Source organism: Erithacus rubecula (genome assembly GCF_903797595.1).
Source record: "Erithacus rubecula genome assembly, chromosome: 12".
Classification (NCBI taxonomy): Eukaryota; Metazoa; Chordata; class Aves; order Passeriformes; family Muscicapidae; genus Erithacus; species Erithacus rubecula.
Window position 1 is genome coordinate 3,100,430 of NC_136664.1, and position 12,158 is coordinate 3,112,587.

At 43.4% G+C, this 12,158-nt stretch overlaps 2 protein-coding genes across 2 annotated transcripts in view; one reads left to right on the forward strand and one right to left on the reverse strand.

Annotated features, from left to right (window-relative positions):
- The window catches only part of USP10 (ubiquitin specific peptidase 10), a 46,194-nt gene extending 38,169 nt beyond the window's left edge, over positions 1-8,025 (reverse strand). Inside the window, exon 1 of the mRNA XM_079315972.1 lies at positions 7,868-8,025. Coding sequence (XP_079172098.1) covers positions 7,868-7,888 — 21 coding nt within the window. The 5' untranslated portion in view covers positions 7,889-8,025. The remainder of the gene's footprint in view (positions 1-7,867) is intronic.
- The window catches only part of COTL1 (coactosin like F-actin binding protein 1), a 346,092-nt gene that overhangs the window by 294,212 nt on the left and 39,722 nt on the right, over positions 1-12,158 (forward strand). The gene's annotated exons all lie outside the window — the stretch shown is intronic.

The following is a 12,158-nucleotide window of genomic DNA, read 5'->3' on the forward strand; positions in this document are numbered from 1 at the left end:
AGTCTTAAAATTGTCAAAGTAACTCATTTCAAAAGACTAGCACTGATAATAGTGTTACTTTATGTCTTTCCTTGTACAAGATCTTCTGTCAGCACATGTGAATGAACAGAATGCACAACACAGCACTCCAGATACTTTCTAACACATTTAGAGTCTCAAAGATATTGAAACTCTTTTGCTTTCTGAAGGTAAAAAAGGCTATTTAACCAGAACATAGTGCCAAACTGATAAAGCCCCCAGTGCTCAGAGCACACTCACAGCTGAGGTACCCTCTGTGCAGGCAGGGTTGAGTCACCACTGCCTTGGCCTGCTCCTGCAGGCTCTCAGAAGGGGAATATCAGGAACAGGGACAGGCAGCAGGAGCACACACAGCTCTGCACTGGCTCTCCAGGTCCCTCAGTGCAGGGACACAGGCAGGAGCAGCTCTGGCTGCAGTGTCCTGTCCTCACCCACAGCTCCACCAGCTCAACTGCAGCACCTCCTGCTCTCCTCTCCCTCATCCATGCATGGCTCTGGAGACCCTGCACAAGTACTGACAAATTGTCACCTGCCCCACCGTGCAGACAAGGTTGAGCAACAACCACGAAACCACACCCTCAACCCTCACACTTCTGCACACTCTAAACCTGTAAGACTTTCAAACAACACCAAATTAGGCTGGTTTTGGAAGAACATGCTTCTCATGGGCCTGTACATTGCCTCCTTTGGTCCTAAATCTAATTAAGAGATCTTGCAAATCATAATGACATTCAGTAAAGCAATGAGTTACTCACACAATTGTTCAAAATGGTTGTTTTGCAAGTAAGGCAGAAAACACAAACTGAACCAGAAAATACAAACTGATTTAAGTTTCACACTAGTGATGTCTGCCATTATCAGTATCAGTAAACACACTGGATGTGCTGTACACTCAGACCTGCCAATGAGCAGCTGTTCTCTCATTACAAGCACTTTTTATTCCAAGCTATCACCAAAAAAAATTTAGAGCATACACATTTTAAAAAATTGGTAAAAAACACCTTTGTTCTTAGCTTATCTTTTTTTTAACTGTAAAAATCCAGGAGAAATTCAGACCAACTGTGAAGTCACTTTACATGAAAACACACAGGCTACAGCTCAGCCCCCGTGGAGCAATGCTGCAGGGCAGGAGGGACCCTGTGGTACCCAGCCCTGCCAGCAGCACAAAGCACAGGGAAAAATGTGCACAACTGCCCTACCCCACACTGCAGGGCTCAATGCTGATGAGAACCAGGGGAAATCTCTATTTCAAGGAGGTGATTACACCAAATCAGAAAATTGTATCAGCCTTAATGTGGCAATCATTATTGCCAAGTGTAAAACATGTAATAAGTGTAATAGATTGCCTTTATTCTCTCCAATTCAGGAAACCCAGCTGTGGCAACACCTGGAACACCATGGCAGAATCTGCTCATGGACTCACAGCAACAAGAGCAGCACAGCCCAGTGACCACCAGAGCCAGGTCTGTGCTTGGTGAAGTTCAAGAGACTGAGACCATGAACCTGCCGACAGGAACAAACTCCACAACTTTATTTCTTCTGCTCCTCTTTCCCACTTCTGGTTCTGCTGCACTTATATTTTCTGTCACTTGCAATGTCAGGATGACAATTTCATGCATCTCATTCTTTCCTGCTCTGAAAGCACACTAACTGCATAAACTCTTCTTGTTGTTGCAAGTTCTGTTAAGGAGTTCTCACTATGTGTGATGAAATGTGGAAGCCTAAACTTCTTGTTAAGGGAATGGTCTATGGTCACAGCCCTTAGCTGATAAAAAAGTGAGTACTAAGTAAGTGGAAATTGCCTCAATAAGTTATCTTTGACTTTTTTCCAACTTTGTATCAATTAACTACAGTGCTCCACACACATTTTCAAACAGTTGTGGTTTTGGTTTTGCATCCCAAAGGCAGCAGCAGAACAGAAAGTGAGGTTTTCCATGCTGTAAGGACATCAGAGTGCTATTTCTTACTTTCTTTGGTCAGCTAGCTATTATTAGAACCCATAAGATTTAATGGATAGACTAAGTAGACTGGAACTCAAGAGAACCTGATTCTTTTTGCAATTCAGCTGTTACCTGTGCTGACGATGACACTTTTTCTTTCTGCTTGACTGCCCTCCCCTTTTTACCCTATCTACTCATATTTAAAATGACAAGGCCATCCCACACTATGTACCAGCCTCATTTTGAGCCAAATACCCTCCCTAAACAACATGGTCCAAAACCATTATTTGAATATAACTAATCTAATTGCCTGCCCTATCATTAAATAAATTAAGTGAACTTTTTCCAGCTCCCTCTGCATCCAGCCCTAATGCCTGCACCAAGAATTCAAGGGATTATCAGTACCTTACCTATTGGTAACAGGTTGTTATAGTACCTACAAAGGCATCCCACTCCAACAAGACAAAACATTTTCATGTGAGAAACCTTCACTTCTTTGCATGAATGATACAAGACTCCTGTATTTTGAGTTACAGTGGCAAATCCACTGCCAGCCTGCAACACTGAGGAGGAAAAATGAAGCAGCAAAGCTGTGAATCACTACAGCAGGCTCTAAATGTTGTATGAGAAAACATGCCCAGTGCACTGAGGGAATAACTCAGCTATTTCTGCTGGTCTGCTCAGTGGAGTTCAAACAAAATAAGAAGTCTTTCATACACAGAATTCTTTGAAGAAAACCTACTTTCTTGCATGTTTTTTTTTTTTAAATGCATCTTTTCACAAAACCTTGAGAGACATGCTCTTCTTTACAGCTTCTTACAGATGGTGCATTTTTCTCTTCCACCTCAAAGCTGAGCTTCACTTGGGGTATTTACTTTTTTAACAAAGTAAAAAAATTTCTGATCCCTTAAGTGCTTTTCCAGTTTGTGTTAACATTAGCCTCGATGGTAGCTGATCTATATCCCTTTCTTTCCTACTATAAATCCAATGCAAATAAGACACACAGTGCTTCTTTTAAAGCTTCCATCCATGATATGAATTCACACACAATACTGCAAGCAGCAGAATTCCCCAAAGTGCTCCTGCACATTTCTTTCCTACGGCACAGACATTGGTGACAACCACAGAATCTCAACAAGCCTTTCTTGATTTGAAGAACAGATGCTTTTTTCACAAGGTGTATAATTCAAAGAAGCCTTACACAAACACTTTGTTAGGGCTACTGTGATTTAATCTTCCTCCTGCCTAACTACAGGTGAAGAAAAACAGACCTTGCAGCACACGCTGAAGATCAATAAATCGTGTGCTGTCAAACAAGGAGGAAAAGTTCTTCCATATATTTAAAATATCAAGAACATCTGGAAATAAATTAGGTATTAGAGAGTCAAATGCAAAATGAAAAGACTAATGTACTTCAAAGTTTTACTCTGTTAAAGCATTTATGAATATATTAACATGAGCACTAACAAAACAGAATCCTTTTAAGTGTTTTAAAAATAACCAACACAGCCCCAGTATTGGAAATACTTAAAACACAGGCTTAAATACCTATGTTACAATTTCATAAAACCAAAATAGGGTTCAGAACCCCTAATTTTAAAACATCAGACTATTCTATTATGGAATGTCTGAATATACAAACACACACACACATGTACACACACACACTTTTTCACCATGAAGCATAACCCTTTGTTCCCTAATCCCCAGTTGTATGTTTAATGATCACACATAAAACACTTCCATCAAAAAGAAAAACCGCAGTTCCAGCATGTTTAATTCTTTGGAAATGAACATCTACATTGCTGAAATGGCATTAGAGTGACAAATGACTATAATCCAATGGCCCAAGGCCAGCAACTTCTATTCTAACAGATTTGGCAGTTTTGTACAACACAGCATGTTGTGTGTCCATCACTAAACAGAAATGAGACTGCTCAGTTTACCTATAAACAAAACCCCACTTAACTTTACAAGTATTTTAACAGCTACATGAATGGAAAGACCAGTATGTCTGAGCAACTGCCTACAGAAACTGGATTTATTAATAGGTAAATGGCTGGATCCATTCTAAGAACTCTCCAGATCAGTGCTATAGTCTAGAATGCACAGAATAAATAGCAGTGATTCACAAAACCTGTGGGTTTCAGCCTATTTGCATGCTGCCATATAGTTCCAAATTTAAGTTCTATGTCAGTTTTCCCAGACTTCCTTTTTTTAAGTCAACCAACCCACATTCACCCACTTTACTCTGTGTAGATTCACCATTCACATTTTAGAAAGGCAAATGATCCCTTCTGGCTACCTAAACTCCCAGCTTCAGCTGCAGCCTGAATTCCCAGGATCACCAAAGCCTGCAAGAACTCCTCACTCCATGGGTAAAAGATGAGCCCAGACCCTTCTGAGCAATGAAAAAGAAGTGGGGAGAGACAAACCCAGTTCCTTCAGCCCTTTAAAACATGGGACAGCAACAGAGCAGCTGCAGCAAGATGGGCACTCACACACCTCACTCCAACTGCACTCCCAGCAGCTCTCTCCCACAGCCACCTTTTATTTTGTGTTCAATGTATCCCCCATGTCCTCAGTGGATTTCACAAACCTGACAGAATCCAACTGCCCCATCCCCAAACAGTTCTTTCTGCCCCTGAGGACACTCCTGTGTCACACAAATGTGCACAAGCAACTCATCCAGCTGCATAACAACTATTTTCTGGACATTATTTTCAAGACATTGATTTCCTAATCACCACAAACGTCAGTGCACAACAAATACTTGCAGACTGCTTTTTTTCTTTTTTTTTTTTTTGTCTTCTAGAAAGAGCCCTGGCTTAGGAAAACATCAAACTACACCCTGCCAGGGAGCAGCCCTCCAAGCTGGCCATAAAAGAGGCAGTTTGCAGTGCAGTATTTCAGGGAGTCAGGTTGCATGCCATGTTCTGAGTTCCAGTTCTTCTGGTTGCCAGGCCAGACACAACCTGGGTGAGGATGAGCAGCTTAGGAGCTTGTTCAGCTTTTTTTTTCTCAGCTCAAACTTGCCTGGTTTTCACTTCAGCTGGGTTTGGGGGCAACGTGGTACATTTAAAATGGCACTGAGTTCATTTGACACCACAGTAATGGTGAAAGAACAAAACAAGCATAAATGATTCATTCTGCTATGGTATCCTTTCTTCTGCTTAACTTGTTTGCACAGGATTTACAAATGATGCATCTGTATTAATTCTTTCTATGAAAAACAATAGAAAAAGTGGCTAAAACAACTGTTTATACAGTTCCTACAGAGTTTTGTTCTTTCCAAACAGGGAAATAGTTTTTAAGCTGTCTTTTCTTTTCTTTTTTTTTTTTTTTACGAGATTTTTAGATGCCCTTGGTGACAAGTGGTTTTAACTAGATCAGCTTAACATCTTTAGTGTCATGGAGTGATACAGCAGGTTTACTTCTAGCTCACCTTAAAAAAAGGACAGATTGTGAACACAGGCAGCACACACCCAGCAGACAGACAGCAACACTTAAACCTCTCATGAGATGATTATGAAATAGTGACATGGAACAGAGGTACAAACCAGCAGCCATATCTACACTGTGCTATCCAACACTTCTGTGCTTGCTGAGCTGGCCACCCAAAAATCAATGTCCCTTTGGAAATATTCAATATGATGGTGTTTTGGGATTCATTTGTCACAATGTGCAAACTGACTGGTGAAATGTTTCTGCCCACGATTCCATGAATCCATTCATTGGCAGAAATCTGACTCTGCATTTCAGCTGGAGGAGGAGCAGGATTTTCTTGAAGATGTTTTTTCCCCCTGTGTGACAAAAAATGCCTTAATAATGGTACATCTATATTAAAGATACAGAAGAACACACTTTTGTGCACTTCTGCATTATGACATGAACATAACTCAATCTTACTTAGCTTGTACCAAAACCAGGAAATTTTTAGCACAATTTTCTTATTTTTTCTACTGATCTGCAACACTACCATCCTAAAACAAAAAGGAAATACCTACATCTAAAACTGCATCCCTGAACTTAGCTTTGGGTTTTTCATCTCAATGGGTCCAAAACATTGTTGCCTTAATTCAGCATCACAGCATTTTTCTGAAAGATGTACTCACATAAATCCTGGACAGCATCTAAATAAACTGCTAAATTTGGGAAAAAAAAGGAAGAAAACAAACAAAACAGGTTGTTTAATAACATGAACAAAATATCAGCTAAACAATATCTTACAAATGTGCTGCTCAAATGATATATGTTCCACATTATATAGAAACTATATAATACAAATAATACATTTTAACATAAGCAGCAACCCTAAAAATCCACCTTTACCTACAGAGGGGATGATTTAAAATAGTCTATGCTCAAGTTGCTACTAAAGGTGAATTTACAGCCTAGTTTTAATTTCAGCTATGGAGCACTTCACCATAAACTAAATCATCAGCCTTTTTTTTGTTCTTGTAAAATACACCAACATAGTTATGTACAGATGAAAACACATCCTTAACTCCTCTAAATCGTGAATAAACTGCATTTTAAACCCCAAACGAATCAAACTGACCACATGCACTGCTGAGAGGGGAGAAAGCAGGGAGTGAAACAACTCCTGAGCTGGACACTGAATCTTTCTGATGCATTTCAAAAATCATTCACTGGAACAGTAAAATAAAGTCCAAAAGTAAGTGAGTTTCCTTCACTTTGAAATGAAACTTGAAGAACAAAAAATTTTAAAATTAGTCTTAAATTTGAAACAAACTTCAGGCACTGCAGCTGCCTTAAAAACACCCACATTAACAAAAGCACTCACGTTTTTCTCTCAAACATAAATAAATCAAACTGGACAAAAAATGTCGGTATAGTTTTCACTAATGATGAACTTTTTTTAATGGAAAAATCAGTATCAGTGCCACCAGAGCACAACTTCATTTGATGTTTAGCTTAACTTCATTCAGAAAAAAAACCAAAAAAGAAAACAAAAAACACCAAAACCCAGAGAATGTACAATAAATAAAGCATCACCCTGTTCGACACGACTCACATTTTATGAAATGCGCTATGACAGAAACACGGATCCGTAACAAAATTACGTTTAACGCCACCACAGTTTTCTAAACTTTATTATTTGCTAAACAACAAAGTTGCTGCAAATAAAACACTCCAGTTCTCCACGCGCTTTTCCTGACATTCTTCCTTTTCAAGCTCTTTGGGAGAAAAACCTTAAGGGAAACAAACATCGAAGCGCACCCATTCAATCATTGGCTCTAAGCACACACTGGATTAGCCCAGGAACCGAGCTGTAAACTTCCAGCGAAAAACCACCACGACTGCAGTTTTTTTTTTTTTTTTTTTCCACTCGGTGCACAAATCTCCCGGCTGGTTCAGGCAGCGGGATCCAGGGAATCCGCACACGCATCCCCGTGCGCGGCGATCTTGCAACACTCAGCCCTTTGCACCCCGATGCGCAGGGGTTTATCGAGTGTTTGGGCGGGGGGGAGGGGGGAGGATTACTTTACAAATCTCCTTATTCCCTTCTCGTTATAGAATCGCTTCTGCCTCTCCCCCCCGCCAAAAAAGAAAGGAGAGCGGCCGGAGCGATGGGCTCTGTCCGAGCAGCCTCGGGCGGGGGCTCGGCACCGACTCCCCCCGCCCCGGGCCCGGCGTGGGGCCGAACCCCGCAGCCGGGACCCCTCCGGGATGGGAATTCCGCCCCGGCAGCGCCGGATCCGCCGTCCCCGCGGGCAGCGAGGCCGCCCCGCCGCCCTCGGCACATTCAATGAACGTGCACAATCACCCTGGGCCTACTCCCGGCCACCACGCTCCCCCCCCCCACCCCGCGGCCCGCCCGCCGCCGGGAGCCCGGCGGGGTCCGGGCGCGGTTCCGCAGGGCTGCCCGCGGGCCCGGACGGTACCTGCGCGCCGTGCAGGGCCATGGCGCCCCGCGTCTCCGGGGAGCTCGGCGGTCCCGGCCCCTCACGCCGCCGCCCCCGCCGCCGCCATCTTCTCCCTCGCACGCACCAGCCGGGCCGGGCGGGCGGGCGCGCGCCGCACCGCGCATGCGCCGGCCCCGCCCGCCCGCTGCGCGCGCACGGGGCGGGAGCTGAGGGCGCCCAGGGAAAAGGGCGGGAACGGCTCCGCCTCCGTGAGGGGAGCGCGGGGAGCTGCGCTGGGACCGCGCTCCGGGCACCCGCCTGAGGGAGCGGGAGGGTTTGGGGAGGAGACGCTGAGAGGGGATCTCGGTAATGCAAAAATATCGCCAGGGCGGGTGTCACAGGGATCACAGAATCATGGAATGGTTTTTTGGGTTGGGAGCTTAGAGATCTTTAAAGATCATCCCATTCTACTTCTGCCATGGTCAGAGACAATTTCCACTGTCCCTGGTTGCTCCAAGTCCCATCCAGCCTGGCCTTGGACATTCCAGGGATCCAGCTGCTCTGGGCACCTGTGCCGGGATGATGGCAGACAACAGGACAAGCAGCAAAGGCCATAAAACTAAACCACGAGAAGTTTCAGCTCAACATGGGGAAGATTTTCTGCTTTCGGAAGGTGGCAGAGCTCTGGAATTGCTGCCCAAGGAGGGCGTGGAGTCTCTTCTGAGGAGACATTGCGACCCCAGCGGGCCGCGTTCCTGTGTCACCTGCTCCAGATGTCCCTGCCTTGGCAAGGTTGGACTGGGTGATCTCCAGAGATCCTTTCCAACCCAAATAATTTCGTGACTCCTTGATTAAGTTGGAAAAACCTTCCATGACCGTGGAGTCCAACCTGTGGCTGATCCCTATTGTCAGGCAGCCCAGAGCGCTGAGTGCCACATCCAGGGACGGTGCTTCCACCTGGACAGTCCATTCTAATGTTTAATCACCTTTCTGTGAAGAATTCCTCCTAATGTCCAATAATGTCTAAATTCCATCTATGAAAGGCCACATGCCTAGCAGGTGACAGATAAGGCTGTGTGCCCAGATGATGCCACATTGGAGTTGTCCCACCTCTGTTCCAAATAACCAGGGTGGGAATGGGTGCAGGATTTGTATCTAGAAAAAATAAAAATTAAAAAAAAAGAGGAATGACTAAGCCGATCTCATGATTTTGAGAGGATTGAGTCACAACAATACTGAAACCCCCAGGCAAGAATCCATCAAATTAATCTCTAATTGACTCCATTTTTTTTTTTTTCCTTAAACAAACTACCAAATCCTGCAAAAGTCTAATTCGGCTGGGCAGCGAGTGACAGAGACAACTTTATATCAGCGAGAAAGCTGGAAAGAAGAAAAGCACACAGTTTACAGAAAATGAGGAGAAGATTCTTCCCCGTCTCCACGACAAGGACACGTCCCTCCAGTTTTGTGAAGTGTAACACTCACGGTGTGCTGATGACAGTAAATGATTTTCTCTATCAGCTTTTACCCTTCCAGCTGACACACCCAGCTGCCTCTCCCTCCCTTTTGTCTCTCGCAAGTGTTGCTGTGCTGTCCTGAGGCAGAGAACCAGCGCTGAAAATGGCTGGTTAATATTAAAAGGGAGAAACAAAAAAGGGAGACAAATGTTCTGGCTTTTTGCATATAGCATTTCAAACGTCTGAAAGCCCCTCTCCCCTCGGGAGTCTAATTTACAAGGTAAATAATGGAGTGAAAACCCTTACGTAGCTCGTCTGGTTGAAGGCAAAATTCCCTTCTGCCCACAATGCTGCCTAAGTAAACCGACTGTTTCAAAATACAAATGAGCACAGTGTCTTCAGCCTGGAAAGCAGAAAATTCAAATACCGAAACTGTTAAAACCCAGAGCTGAGGGTGAAAACTGAGAAAGGATGTCACTGTCTCATTCAGCAACATTTTAAACACGTTTATCCCATCTTGGTGTAACTTAATTATGAAGTCTGCAAACATTTTGCTATAATATTTCCTAATAATCTAAGGGGTTTGGTTTGGGTTTTTTTGTAATACCACGGTTTGATGAAACTTACCTGCTGCAAAGTTTCCACCTCGGTTCTGTTTTACTAATTTTTGCCGGTTTTAGTGGCCTGTTATTTCATTACTGCTTTCACTGCTGTCATGTTATTATCTCTCCAAAACAACAAGTTGCTTTTCCAAATTAAAAAAATAACCAGTGTCATATTTTTCTTTCTGCGTATCCACGTTCTTAAGATTCACGGGGCAATGTTCCTAACAACATGTGAATTTATCAAAAACAAATGAGGTCCATGGCCGTGGAAATAAAGGAATGTCTGACAGCAGCCCAGGAGCTGGATAAACCACTCCCAGGGTATCTGGCTCCAGGTGCTGCTGTAATTGCTCTTATCCTGCTGGAAATGCAAAGTGTTTGGGGACTCTGTGGGATTTCACAAGGTCATGGGATCTGTGCTCTCATGTGACAGTGCCCGGGAGATGTGTACACGCGACTTGTGAGCATTTCTCAGGGTGAATTTTGGGGGGTTGAAGCACTCAGGACCCTCACACCCACTTTTTCAGGGACAGAGGGAATATTGCAGCACTTCTGTGCTGTCCTTGTAGAGCTTCCTCCTGGTGCCAAGAGTTTCAGGAGCTCCCAGGAACATTTTTCTTCAGAGATGAAGAACCTTTATCCCAACAGTTTCTAGATCCAATAAGGGCTTTGCCTTGATAAAATATTTGCAAGCAGCAGTCACCTTCCCTGGCTGGATCTCAGGGAGGGTCAGCTGGCTCATATTAAAAACAGGATATTTGAGTTTTCAGTAGAGAACCAACCTGCTCTAAGTCAGCATCAGAGATTGTAGAATTATCAACCTTGGTAATATTTTTTTAACTTTCTGAGCCCTAAATGTCCCAGGCCAGCAGCAGGCACTGGGAGTGGGCAAAAGAGAGAAGAAGGGCAGGAATGGTTCTGCAGGTGGAAGAATTGAGACAGGTAGCACAGGACACAAACAGCAACTATTTAATTGCAAAAACGGGTTAATGCAAACCTGACTTCCAACTCCACATTCCTAAATTTGCTGAACATTTGTAAAAGATTTCATGATGTCAAAAGCTTAAGCATGGACTAGTTCAAGCAGAAACACATTTGAAGTGTGGACAAGCCTTTAGTAGATCATGTGGATGCTTGACTCAGTGTTTCAATGATCTGTGCAGAACTTCTGGCTAATTAATTGTGACTTATTCATCCTTATCTTAAATGTAAGTCTTCCCTCTTCTCACTCAATCATCTCTTTCAGTTCTGGAATGTCAAAAGAACCAGCAAGTCTCCATCTCACCTTCCCCTCATGTTTTGTCACCAAATCCATCATCATAAAAACAAAAGTATATTTCTTCCCAAAGCTACTCTGAGTTCCAGGAGGAACTAAAAATCATGTGTAGCACCAACAACACCGTGAGTGGGCTGTGTCCTCCCTGTGTGGAGTTCCACAAAGGAGGAGGAAGCTGTGAGTAGCTGAGCTGTGCTCTGACTCTCACAGCATGGTGACAAAACTTCTCCCTCTGCCCTAATCTGATCCCTGAGACACTCCAAAACCAGAAGTTCATTAGGGAATAATTAGCATCTCGCTCATTATTACATTCATGAGAACTGAAATAGCTCAAGAAACTGAAATAAAATAATATTTAAAGCCTGTCATGCCAGCATTTTTTTTTTGTTTGTTTTGTTTGTTTTACTGGTCAGAGCTTTGCTAAGACAAACCAGCAAGGGAAGAATCACAATTCAAATCTGGGCTTGTTTTCTGCAAATTCAATTGCTCTCAGAAAGAGCACTGAAGGTTGAATTATTTCTTTACATTCCCTAGACACACAACCCCTTTTTTCCTGTCACGCAAGAATCTGCAATCCTAAACAGAGCCCAGAAAATCAGCAGCCTTTGGAAGAAACCACTGAAAGCAGTCTCATCTCTTACACAGAAAGACACCAGCACATTTTTCTCAAATTAAAATTTTCACTTGAGAACAAAAATATTTCCATCTTCTTTCTCAAGCCTTCAAACCAGCTGCATCTCACACCAGGCAGTAATTTTTCCTCAGGGTACCTCGAGGGATTTGTTATCTAATGTCAGAGTTACAGGCAGCAGCTCCTTGACGTGCCAAAGCCACAGTACAGGCAGGGAAGTGTGGGAAAAGCAAACCTGAGGGTTTTGGTAGCTGCTTTGTTTCAGGTAAAACGAGCTTTCCTCAGAATTTGGCAACAGAAGCCTTTTTAAAAATGAGGTAGAGCATTTATTAGAGTTATTTTTCCCTGGGGCAGGGAGAAA